This window comes from Glycine soja, chromosome 9, assembly GCF_004193775.1.
Source record: "Glycine soja cultivar W05 chromosome 9, ASM419377v2, whole genome shotgun sequence".
NCBI lineage: Eukaryota > Viridiplantae > Streptophyta > Magnoliopsida > Fabales > Fabaceae > Glycine > Glycine soja.
The window spans coordinates 46,922,026-46,936,109 of NC_041010.1; the positions used below are offsets into that span (position 1 = coordinate 46,922,026).

A 14,084-nucleotide genomic window follows, 5' to 3' on the forward strand; every position below is an offset into this window, starting at 1 on the left:
TTTTAATTTTAATAAATTAATTTCACATTTTTTAAGAAATTTGTAGATTTTATCTTGTTCATTTTATTTCTAACATAATTGATTTTTTTACCTCTAACTTTTTGTTTTTTTTTTTTTGACAAATTTTGTATCTAATTTTTATTTTTTAGCAAATTTTATTTCTAATTTTTATGTTTATTAATAAACAAATGACCGGATAAAATTTATAAATTCTTAATAGTTGAGAGTAAAATGTGATAAATAAAAAATTTGGAGTAAAATTCAATGAATATAAAAATTTTGAGATAAAAATACAATTAATATAAAAATTTTGAGATAAAAATACAATTAAGCCAGATTAAAATATATGTTTGTTTCGTGTTTTATATTAGTGTTTTAAGTTTAATTTTTTAATTTTCTTTCTTAAAGTATTTTTGTTAGACTCGTTAAACAAAAGTACTTTTGTTATATCATTTTATCAAATTGACTTTTTGTCAAATTATACCAATTCAATTAATTTAATGATACGTGACAATCTATAAGAAATGTAACGTATGAATTTTGATTACGTGAAATAGATAGTTTTTCACGTCAGCAAATAAAGTAACAATGTTAGTAAAAAATTATGGAAGAACCATTTTCATTCATAGAAAAACTTTGAGGCTTCATTCGGTAGCAAGTGCAAAAAAGTGAAGAGAAGAGATTCGTGTGTTATTTGGTAGCGCGGAAGAAAAGAGACTAAGAAATAAAAATATTTAATTATTTAATTAGTCTGTTAATTATATTTTAAGATTTAATTTGATTTTTTAATTATTAAAAAGTTTAATTTAGTCCCTCAACTATTTAAAACACTTTAAGTGAATCTTTCAATTATTTAAAAATTTAACTAAATCCTTTAATTATTTAAAACACTACAATTAGGTTATTTTGTATAATAAAATATAAAAATTTTGATTAAAATTTTGTAATGATTGAGAGAACTAATTGATCTTTTTAATAATTGATGGATCTGATTAAACTTATTTAAAAATAATTAAAGGATTTGATTGAATTTTTTAACAATGAATAAAATGAAGAAATCCAATTGAACTTTTTGAAATAATTAAAGGACCTTGTTTAAACATTTTAAATTAAGAAATATAATTAAACTTTTAATTATAATTAAGGGATAAATTATCTCATTAAGCCAAATAAAAAACAAGTGTAGAACAAAGCGTGGGTCTCGCTTGTATTTTTTTTTTCTTCACAAAATAGCACAAAAATGAAAGGAAGAAGGCGCTACGTAATGACATTTGGGGAGCAAATTCCGGGTAAATGCATGGCTGATGACATTTAAAGGGGTTTGAAACTGCCAATAAATGCAAAACTAACATTTATGAGGGTTTAAAATCGTAATATTTATGAGGTAAGATCATGAAACATGTGGTCAACTCGTGCTAGATTATTTCAGTTTAATTATAGGTTTTAGGATTGAATTTTCAATATGCAATGGTAAGGATTTAGAGAATTTTTTTTTGCTTGTAGTAATTCTATCTTACTTAATAAAAAAATATTTATTATTTAGACAAAAAAATCGTCAGAAACACCAAATATATAAAAAATTAATTATGTTGCAACATGCAACTCAATCATTATGTTGTTGTTTTTTGTTTTTTTTTCTCTTTACTATTTTTAAAAAAATTTGTCTCTATTTCTCTTAAATTAACCATATTTCTTATCAATTTATTTTCTCACCTATCCCTTTATTTCCTTCCTCTCTATAAAATAAAACATAAGAGAACAAAGTAAATCCTTTTAAACATAAAAGATCAAACAAAAAAAATCAAATGACAGCAAGTCTTTTTCATAAAGTTTATTTTGATGCAGTATTTTTTTTATATTTTGAATTAATAAAAAATACAACATTTTTATATTTTAAATATAATTAATATTTTTTTTCTAATATAAATTTTCTACTTTTGTGTGTTTGAAATACAATTTTTTTTATCGACAAATATTAATTATTAAAATATTAATTTTATTAATAAAAAAGGATTGAATCCACAACTTTTTTTTTAATCATCCAACTCACCCTATATATCAGTTTAAAAGATAATAGTTAACTTTTACCAATAATAATATTTTTGCTTCTTTCCATTCTTTCCCTCCAATACAGCATATGCTGTCTTCAGAAAGTCCCTATTTCACTCCATCAAATAAAAATGGGCCAGTATATTCTTTGCCCAAAAACATCACAAAGTTAAAAGAAGAAAAAAAAGTATCTATAAGTAGTTGTATGAATCAAAGAGACAGTGATTAACTTTATGAATTGGTAGTTGTTTTGATAATGGAATTGTAATGGTAGTTGACAGTTCCTATATCCAAGTCGGGGGATATAGTTGAAATTAATTTAATTACGAATAACTACAAGTTGCACTAAAATGGTATTAAATCTGCAATATTTGCACATGTTACGCTGCAGTCATTAATTTACCAAAGTATATCTACCTTGAGCTTCAAACGAAAATGGTCTTTATTTGCGCTTCTAAAGGTCCAAGTGTAAGGACTCTGATGGTCAACAGGTGCAAGAAAGGGATAGGATTCGAGTAACCGTCTAGCTTGTTTATTACACGCTTTACCTTTTGGTTCACATCAAAAGCAAAGAACCAATGGCCAAATCACAAAGCAAATCCAAGCTTATGGCCTAATAGAAAAACCAACCAACTGTGTAGTTCGCATGCATTGGACGTCAAAAGTTTACTTAATAATATTTTATCACAGATACCATCCAGTATATATTTTTTTATTGATAGTGGAAAAAAAAACTACAATGCAACCAAGCACGAAAAAAGAAACTCCTCTAACATCCTTATAAATGACATGAGCTAAGGAAGGGAAGGTGAAACCTAAAATGGTCATATTCAGATCTGCATGTTAACTCAAGTTTGCCAAAAAAATTGTGCACGTATATGTTAGTCTCTCTAATAAAGGTGTGAGAGGGGTAACCAATCATTGAAGGAAAAAAAGTTGGTTAATATCCCTTATAATGTGGCAAAAGAACCTTGAGCAAGCTCTTCCATTGTTGATCATCTTACAATAACTAAAGAATTAATCCATCTCAAACATATAAAAAATAATCCTCCAAACTATCCTTAAGAGGGATAATAGACCTGATCTTATTGCAGATGTGTGGAGGAAAGAGGTTATCTATGATGCTTCAATTTCATCCCGTCTCACAACTATAAGCAATCATCGAGAGATTCCTTTCATGCTCAAGTATTACACGGGTATCATAGAAATCATGCATACATTTCATAAATATATTAAGTTTCTCACCATTTTCGTTATGCATCTAAACAATCAAGATACACAACAAAAATTGTATTTTCATTGTGTATCTTAACAAAAAAAATTGAGATAAATAATAAAAATAAGTTTCCGTTGTGTTATTATGTGGTGTGACTTCACAATATATGATTGCAAACGTGTTTCTTTTGTGTATCTTGATAAATTTTGTTGATATATACAATGAAAATGTGTTTTCATTAAGGATATTTTAGTAAAAAGCATTTCTTTTAAAGGTTTGGGTGAACTTAAATAAAATATTGGTGGGAGTAGCAAAGCCCGAATTTATATCAACTAATGGCAACCAGAGCTTTGTATGTTACTTTTGGGCTGTAAAAACTAATTAGTGGGGTACTAGAAGAAGTTCAGCCTAAGAAGAAAAAAACGGAGTATGGGCTTTGTAACCATGTGCTCATTTTGGTTTGGTTCTACAAACTCTCTGAAAGCTATTCCTTCCTTTCTTTTTCATTTCATTTTCTTACGGATAGAGAATGGATTTTATATGGTTACTTGGATCCTGCGCCATTTGCGCCACCCACATTGACACAAGCAAAACACAGCAATTTCAAATAATCAAAATTCAAATCTAATAACCCTTTTAAAATCACAACCATGTGAACGTGAATTTGATGATCTGTAATCAACATTCAACAGGAACAGATACAAAGGAAAGAAGCTTAATTAAAGTGTGAAAACCAGAAAATTAATTGAACGAAAACGTAACTCTTGGTTAGTCTTACATTTTCGTGCCTTCTAAGGCAAACAGCAAAAGGAGTCAATTTATTAGACAATATCGAGTAACAAAGTCAAATCAAAGCAAAGGCATAAAGACCAAGTGCGAAAACAACTTGGACTTGTAAATAAGAAACTAATGGCGGGTGTTTGAAGTTTGAACAATGAAGCTTGAAGACAAACATTACAAAACAAGAATTGCCAAAAGCAGATGGCTGACTCTAGTGTTTGCGTTACCTTCTTGGCTTGAATTTTTCCTAAAAGTGATGTGATTGGGACGTAAATGGCCACTTAAATGGTGAAATATTGACAAATACGTTTCACCAATCTATCACAATACAAATTTATCTTGATACAAAAAGTTGTAAATGAAATTTAGTTATGTTCATATATATGTTAATTTAAGATTGTTTAATCGAATTCGAGTTTAGTAAAAACTGTACAACTATTTCAAAGTCAATGACAATTTGACATAAGAATAGTAGAGAAATGGGTGTGACGCTCATTGCAGCAAGCGACGTGGAAACATCATTTGGTTGGTTCTTTTTTATTGTTTCAAACATATCCTTGTCTCCTCGGGCAATAAATTGTTCCCACGAGGCATCAATGTGCTTTCATCTAACTCTGATGAAGTTTTGAGTTACACTGCACAAATCAGCGAGTGAGGGAGGGCCATCTTTTATTCTATTCTATTATAATATTATATTCTATGGAATTATGAATACTTGTACTACCATTCAACTGCAATTATGGTCACGGTTGGATTTTGTTAGACAAGAAAATATAATCAATGAAAACTATAATAATCATAACAAAATGCGATTTCGGCATCAAATAATACTACTACAATATAATGACTGAAGAATAATAGGTGGGGAAATCCAAGAGTAATACATTTTTCTCAAAGAATAAAAATTAATTCTTTGTCGACTAAACTAATGAAAAAAATTGTTGATATTACGATAATCATAAACATGCTTTCAGAATAAACTTGAATGATTGTATATATTTGAAATAATGAATGGTCAAGTTAAAATGACATTGTGCTGTACAACGTGGTTTGATAATGATATTTTCATTTTCATGAGAAATCAGGTATATTATTATTAAATTAAAATAATTTAAATTATATATATTTATATTGGAATGCATGTTTATTTATTTAAAAGTGTGAGAACTAATTTTCTAACTTCAAAACAAATAAAGAGTTGATCCAACATTTGGAGAGGTCTCACATTTGATGCCTTTTTTGAGGCTTCAGTAAAAAAAATATATAGTGAAAAATATTTTCTTAGAAAATAATATCAAAAAACGAAAATTAAAATTTTTAAAAACAAAAGCATTATTTTTATTAATAATTATTATATATGGGAGTGCTTTAATAATATCTCTTGTGACTGTGCTTTAATAATATCTTTAAACTTTCATCATCTTTATTAAAAAAAAAATACATATGCAAGTGCTTAACGTTTCAACCACTTCGAGTAAAAGATTGGATGCGGACAAGTGAATAACCAATTACATAATTAAGCAAAACACTCTAGATTTTTGTCGTGTCAACATCCCCAAAAAAAACATGTTTTTTCTCGCTATTAAATAAAATTCTTCAAAATTAAGTTAAATAAAATACTAACTAATGCAATTTTAGATAAAAATTCAAAGTTTTGTTTTATGTTAATATTTTTTTTGTTTAAATCATATTATTTTTTATTGGAGTCAATTTTATTTGAGTTAAATAGAATTATTATAAACGATGAAATTCTCCCGCATGTAATTCTCAGTTTAAAATTAGTTTTAAGTTTAAATAATTTTAAATTTGTATTTGAATGTGAGTTGATAGAATGATTTTAAATTAATGTGATTTTGTAGCATTGAATGTAGTTTATAGATATATTAATTACTAGTAACTCTTAAATTTCTAAAACGTTACTATTTTGAAACAAAATTAAAAAGGTTAACATATCAATATACATAGCAACGAATGAATAATAAAATGACATAATAATCGCATCAAATTGATAAATATTTTAATAAAATTATCTTAAACTAGACAAAAGGCCAAATTTGTTACCAGAAAGGCCACCTGGATTACATTGGATATTGCCATGTTGGTTTGTTTGAGTTTGACCATTCCTACGATGCCCAGCGTATCTTAAACTAACGACTATCCGACAATGAGATTTTTTATATTATGGATTATTTAAATATATTTATTGTCTCAACTATGCATTATTCTTTACATAAAAAAAAATTATGTGTTATCCTTGTCTCCGTTGTATTTTTAATACTGTACTATTATTACAAATTTACAATGACACAGATAAACATTAAATAGTAGTAATAAAAAAAGCAATAATACAACAACAATATATCATAAATAAAAGTTATACAGTATAAAATTTCTGCGGCACACACATGGCACATTAAAACACTCTCTCTTTCTCTGTCTTTGACGTTAGAAGCTTTAAATGCTTCACTTTACTCTCTCTGACACTACTACCCAGAAGGCATAGAAGACTTATTAAGAATAGAACTAACCACACTTCACAACACAAACACTAATTATTTATGCTTTTCTCTCTCCATACTTTCCACTCTTCACTCTTCAACCCAATTCTCACTCACTCTTTCTCTCTCCCTCTTCCATTAATGGCTTCTCTTCCCTCGAGGCCTTCTTTATTATAGCTCTTGCGTCCCTTTCGCCGTTTTCCCTGGGAATCAATATCAAATTCACCTTCTTTTCAAATTTTACTCCATACCCTCTTCAAAAAAATCATTTTTTTCCCACCCTTTGTTTTCTGCTCATCAAATTTCATCACTGAAAACACATTCCTTCTCCCTCAGTATTCTTCTGTGTGTGAGTGTTGTTCTTGGATGGAGTGATTTTGAAATTCTGAACAGGAAAAAAAAGAAAAGCCAAAAGAGAATTTCCCGAAGTTTTGTTTTTCTCTTTTTTGATCCTCACATGGCTTTTTTCTAATCCCTTTATTTATTTATTTATTTTCTCCTTTTACCCCTTTTGTTTCTTTCTAGTTTCTACTCCTTCCTTTTTGTTTATATTCCCTGAGATTTGGATACTTGCAACTTCTGTTTCCATTCCATGTCCTTTTCTGAGCTACTGTGCCTCCTGTTAAGAAGAAACTTCCCCTTCTGTTTGTGAGGTTTGGTTCGGTTTGCTGGTGCATATGTTGTGCTTAGTTAGGACCTACCAACCTTTTCTACCCTATATGCAACCAAATGATAACAGTGTTGTTCTTGTTAAGGGGTAGAATTTTGTTGAAGTTTGAACACTTCTCTTCATAAGATCAATCTATATAAATATGATGCAATTCAGCATGTGTGTGTTGTTTCTGATCCTCCTTGCACCGGTTATGTTGGTGTTTTCTGTGGACACTGGTTTCAATGATGATGTGTTGGGGTTGATTGTGTTCAAGGCTGGCTTGGATGACCCCAAAAGGAAACTCTCTTCTTGGAATGAGGATGATAACAGCCCTTGCAACTGGGAAGGTGTGAAGTGTGATCCTTCATCAAATAGGGTCACAGCTCTTGTCCTTGATGGTTTCTCTCTTTCTGGGCATGTTGATAGGGGCTTGTTGAGGTTGCAATCCCTTCAAATTCTCTCACTTTCAAGGAACAACTTCACTGGGTCAATAAACCCTGATCTTCCTCTCCTTGGGAGTTTGCAAGTTGTGGACTTGAGTGACAACAACCTCTCTGGGGAGATCCCAGAAGGGTTTTTCCAACAATGTGGCTCTCTAAGAACAGTTTCATTTGCCAAGAACAACCTCACAGGAAAGATTCCTGAGTCCTTGAGCTCATGCTCCAATTTGGCAAGTGTTAACTTCTCCTCTAATCAGCTCCATGGGGAATTGCCTAATGGAGTGTGGTTCTTGAGGGGGCTGCAGTCGCTTGATCTGTCAGATAACTTTCTTGAGGGAGAGATTCCTGAAGGGATTCAGAATCTGTATGATATGAGGGAGTTGAGTCTTCAGAGGAACAGGTTCAGTGGAAGGCTTCCTGGGGACATTGGAGGCTGCATACTTCTGAAATCACTTGACTTGAGTGGTAACTTTCTCTCAGAACTCCCTCAGTCAATGCAAAGACTCACTTCATGCACATCAATTAGTCTGCAGGGAAATTCATTCACAGGAGGCATTCCCGAATGGATTGGAGAATTGAAGAATCTAGAGGTGTTGGATCTTTCTGCCAATGGATTCTCTGGTTGGATTCCAAAGTCATTAGGGAATCTTGACTCTTTGCATAGATTGAATTTGTCTAGGAATCGGTTGACAGGAAACATGCCTGATTCTATGATGAACTGCACCAAGCTTTTGGCTCTTGACATAAGCCACAATCACTTGGCAGGCCATGTTCCTTCATGGATTTTTAAGATGGGTGTGCAAAGTATCTCTCTTTCTGGGGATGGCTTCAGCAAGGGCAATTATCCTTCACTGAAGCCCACACCTGCATCTTATCATGGTCTTGAGGTTTTGGATTTGTCATCCAATGCATTTTCTGGTGTGCTTCCATCTGGCATTGGGGGACTTGGTAGCCTCCAAGTCTTGAATTTTTCCACCAACAATATCTCTGGTTCTATTCCTGTGGGTATAGGAGACCTCAAGTCTTTGTACATTGTTGACCTGAGTGACAACAAGCTTAATGGAAGCATTCCTTCTGAAATAGAAGGGGCAACTTCACTCAGTGAGCTAAGACTGCAAAAGAACTTCCTTGGTGGGAGAATTCCAGCCCAAATTGACAAGTGTTCATCTCTAACATTTTTGTAAGTTCTCTAATATCAAAGTTGCACATCTCTCACATTTATTACTTAATCTGATTGATTTGTGGTTACAAATTGAAAAGACCTTTTTTTTGTGTTTGCTTCTGTTAAAAAATTGATATCTCTAGTAAGTTAAAAATGCCTACAATGTTTTGTCTAATTTGTTTTTCTGTTTGTGCTTTTCAATTGAATTTTACAGGATTCTTTCTCACAACAAGCTTACTGGTTCAATCCCTGCAGCCATTGCAAACCTCACCAATCTTCAGTATGTAGATTTGTCATGGAATGAACTCTCTGGAAGTTTACCCAAGGAGTTAACAAATCTTTCCCATCTTTTCTCATTTAATGTATCCTACAACCACCTTGAAGGTGAACTACCTGTGGGAGGCTTCTTCAACACCATCTCCTTCTCATCCGTCTCCGGTAACCCATTGTTGTGTGGTTCCGTTGTCAACCACTCCTGTCCTTCTGTTCATCCCAAACCTATTGTTCTAAACCCCAACTCTTCTGGTTCCAACTCCAGCATTTCCTTGCAGAACCATCGGCATAAGATCATACTAAGTATCTCTGCTCTTATTGCTATTGGAGCAGCTGCTTTTATTGCCGTTGGTGTTGTGGCTGTTACTGTCCTAAATATCCATGTGCGTTCCTCAATGGAACATACAGCTGCTCCATTTTCATTTTCTGGTGGTGAGGACTACAGTGGTTCGCCGGCAAATGATCCAAACTATGGCAAGCTTGTCATGTTTTCTGGTGATGCAGACTTTGCTGATGGAGCACATAATATTCTCAATAAAGAAAGTGAAATAGGCCGTGGGGGATTTGGAGTTGTGTATCGCACTTTCCTTCGTGACGGGCGTGCTGTTGCAATCAAGAAGCTCACAGTCTCCAGTTTGATCAAGTCCCAAGAAGAGTTTGAGAGAGAAATTAAAAAGCTTGGGAAAGTGAGGCACCCGAATCTCGTGGCACTTGAAGGTTATTATTGGACTTCATCCTTGCAGCTCCTTATCTATGATTACCTTTCCAGTGGGAGTTTGCATAAACTTCTACATGATGATAACAGCAAAAATGTATTCTCATGGCCACAAAGGTTCAAGGTTATTCTTGGTATGGCAAAAGGGTTGGCTCATTTGCACCAAATGAACATAATCCACTACAATCTCAAATCAACCAATGTGCTGATTGATTGTTCTGGCGAGCCGAAGGTCGGAGACTTTGGCTTGGTGAAACTCTTGCCGATGCTAGACCATTGTGTTTTGAGCAGCAAAATCCAAAGTGCGCTCGGATACATGGCACCCGAGTTTGCTTGCCGCACAGTCAAGATAACCAAGAAATGCGACGTGTATGGTTTTGGGATCCTGGTGCTGGAGATCGTGACAGGAAAAAGACCTGTGGAGTACATGGAGGATGATGTGGTGGTTCTTTGTGACATGGTGAGGGGTGCATTGGAAGAAGGCAAGGTGGAGCAATGTGTTGATGGGAGGCTCCTTGGTAACTTTGCTGCAGAGGAAGCAATTCCTGTGATAAAATTGGGGTTGATTTGTGCATCGCAAGTGCCATCAAATCGTCCAGACATGGCTGAGGTAGTCAACATATTAGAGTTAATCCAATGCCCTTCAGAAGGACAAGAGGAATTAGAATGAGTTTTTGTTTGTTGCAGTCTTTTGAGAAAACAGCACATATTGCAGTACCTGGTGAAGTACAATCCGGTTATAAAAGCAGCTATACATGCAAAGAATATTAGTATTATTCAGTCAATTTCTTCCCAACTTTTGTTTGTTTTTTAAGATGTTGAAATTTTTTTCTTTTTTGGTCTCTTAAATTTTGTTCATCTCTTAATGTATTGCTGGATTTTTCTTCACCAGTTAGACGGCTGATACAAGGATATATATATATATATATCAATTATCATATATCTCTTAACCATACATTTCCCTCCGAGAATAAATTGCATTTTATGAATTGCAGAAAGTTTGGTGCTATGTTATGCTTTGCTCATGCTGGGACAAGTCGTGAGTAATTCATGTTGGTACGTGGAATTAAGTACCCCACCTAATATGGTACACTGCTAAATGACATTGAACTTTTTATGACTGTGAAAGGATGGTTCATACAAAATACACGGTCCTGAGTTCAGAGGGCAAACTCTGGCACTTTAGAGACTTGACTATGGAAAACACGTGATAGACAAATGGAGATAAACTCAAAAGTTTGGTTTAGACTATGGAAGAAGTTAATCATTCTTCATCTGTATGTCAAATCCGTCTTTGATTTAATTTGGCATATACAAACAGAAATTTCAAATTAGTCTTTACACGTAGAATTATTTTTATTTTTGTCTTAATCTATGGTACTTATAATAGTGTTTGAATCAAATTAAAAGTATTGCAATGTATGGGAATAATTTTTCTTTTTTGTTCTTATAGGTAGTAATAATATAACCTGGTCTTTATATTTTACACTGATTCTGTATAAATTTGTGTTGAAAGGCCAGAGACAGTGGAGACATATTAAAATAAGTTTTAAATTAAAAAAAATCACTAAAAAGTGTCATTTATTAATACTTTGGTTTTGGTATTGGATTAGTTATTTGTTAGTGTAACATTTGATTAAAATTAAAGTATCCGTAGAAAAAAAAATTATATTACTAGTGTAGTATTTTTTATTTAAATAAATCGAAAATCATAAAATTTATAATAACTTTTTCATCTTATTTATTCAATTGAGTTAGACTTTCTTGGTATTACTATCATATAAATAGATAAATTTGGTTGATATAGAAAATTGATATTTATTATGAATACATTAAATGTTAGTTTAATATTATTAATATAGAGTTTTAGTATTTATATTAATGACGGGTCTTAATACTTAATAGTTAACACTCTCTTATTATTAAATTAAATTGCATACCCATTGAATAATAAAATATAAAATATAATTATTCTTACTACTAGATGCAATACGAGATTTTACAAAATAATAATAAAATATATTTTTTAAAAATGTCAAAAATTTTATTGCCAACATTTATCTTTTGGTTGAAAAACGTTGTACAACCAGCTTTTGCTTTTACTCTTTCCGTATGACACCCAACTTGAGATTTAGAATTTAGAATAAACTAAAAGAAAAGGGGAACATAGCTAAGCCCTCAAAGAATAATTAGCTCAATACATGAGCCGCAACCACAAATAATGCACCGAAGAAAAAGTAAAGGAAAAAAAGCACTCACTTGCTTTTTTGACACTTTTAAACTTAAAACTAATATTTGTTTCTCTTTAGCAGAACGTTTTCTCAACAAGGGCAGTGAAGAACTCAATCACTTGAAGATAGTAATTGTTTACTTACCCTAATGGCATCTATCCCAGTTCGTGCTAGTAAATTTAATAATTAAAACTTGGACGTGAAGTAGAAATATTGTCATTGCTTAAATAAATAAATAGTTGTAGGACTGCCAGACACAACCTTATCAAATAGGGCTTGTTCGACATCATCAAAGTGCTTCACAAGGTGTTCTTAAAAGCACCACCAACTAAGAAGCTTTTTCAAATGGAAACATTTGGTGCAGTGCATGGCAATCATGCCATGTTCAACTTCTGAACTGTTTCTATTGCGGTCTAATCGAAAGAAGAATAAAAAAAAAATTGCACACTTTAATCATCAGATATAATGTTTGAAGTAGCTTATTGATTTACGTTCACGCTACCACGTACACAGATGATTATGTCTACATGTAAAACAGTAAACAAAAGGAATATACAGATGACTCTGCATATCATTATTATAACTATTGTTGGATACATCGATCAGGGTGTAAATTAACTAACATCAAATTGTTTGGTAATTTTGAATTTTAACTTTAAATATGTAACTACATCAAATATTTGAAAAAAATTTATCATTCATAATAGTCATATATAATTTAGACATATGAAAAGATATATGTAGTTAAAAAAATATTTGAATATAGGTGGATATCTACAATTAACCTACTTGTTGTACGATAACAATGTAGTGTTCTTTACTTTAAGCGAAAAATTGTTAACTAACTCAGTTGCCAGTTGGTGTGAGACTTTGTTTAGATTATTTTTGTCTAAAATACTTGATGCATAAAAGTGGATGTTGTAATGTGTCTAAAGTCTAAATCACTTAATGCTGCTTAATTTATACAAAACTGTTTTTCTATGTATTATTAATAAGTTTTTAGGAAAGAAAAGTAACAATAAATGGTATAAAAAAGAAATGATTAATATTTTTTTTGTTGGGTACAGATGACAAAAATCATTAACAGGAAAAAATCTTGTTTAACTAGAATAAACTTATTATCAGCGGCAAAACTCTCATCTTGAATATTTAATATAGACTCAAACTCAAACTCGTTACCACGGTTAAGCTATAGAATAAACCAATAATTAACATGAGTTTGATGAAGAAGTTTGAAATAGCTTGGCAATCAAAGGGATCCAATAAAATAAATTTTGGTAGCATGTTCCCATCTTGTGGAGACACAATGACACACACTACATGGACTCAATGATCGGGAAGCGGAACTTGTGCAACAAAATTTAAACAAAATCCATAGCAGATTACTGTATGGTACCATAATAATTAGTGAGTGTCTATGACTTTTGCCTGCGCACGCGTAGATGAGGGGAAAAAGAGTCTAAGAGTGTGATATGTGTCATATATCATATATGCGTAAGGGTAATCTTTCAAATGATTTATGATGCCCTGTAATGTTTCATGGATTAGAAAATAAATCTCAAGAGTAGATCACTGACTTTCTTTCATGAAGAATTATTAATTTTGAAAGCATGGCCTATTACCTTTTCTAAATATCTTATTTCAATTTATGTTTGTTAGTTTATGCAGTGAAATTTGACAAGTTTGATACCCTTTTAAGTTGGAAAGCATGCACTGTAAGAAAGAGGAACCAAAATAATCAAATTTTAACATATAATTGTATTAATTAGTAACTTTTTTCTTGCATTTCATGAAATTTAAAAATAGAAGTTGAAAGAGAAATGTGTATGTAACAATGATGAAATCACTTGTTTTAAGTGGGTATAGAGTATAAAACATAATACAAGATATTTGCATTGTCAAGAATGAAGATTTTATTGCTTATCAAAAAAGAGTGAAGATTTTATTTTCACTATACAAGAATAAATTTTAAAAAATAAAGCTTCTGAATTTAATGAGTAAATTATAAAAAAAATACATGAATTAATTATTAATTTGATATAATGTGTGAATTTTTTTTTAAACTCCA

General features: G+C 31.5%; 1 protein-coding gene across 1 annotated transcript; it reads left to right on the top strand.

Annotated features, from left to right (window-relative positions):
- The first annotated feature begins 6,421 nt into the window (after positions 1–6,421).
- On the top strand, positions 6,422–10,735 carry LOC114425317 (leucine-rich repeat receptor-like protein kinase PXC2). The gene is made up of 2 exons (XM_028392199.1): positions 6,422–8,815; positions 9,012–10,735. The coding sequence occupies exons 1-2, from the start codon at positions 7,356–7,358 to the stop codon at positions 10,453–10,455; spliced, it is 2,904 nt and encodes a 967-aa protein (XP_028248000.1). The 5' UTR covers positions 6,422–7,355; the 3' UTR covers positions 10,456–10,735.
- Positions 10,736–14,084: the final 3,349 nt, after the last annotated feature.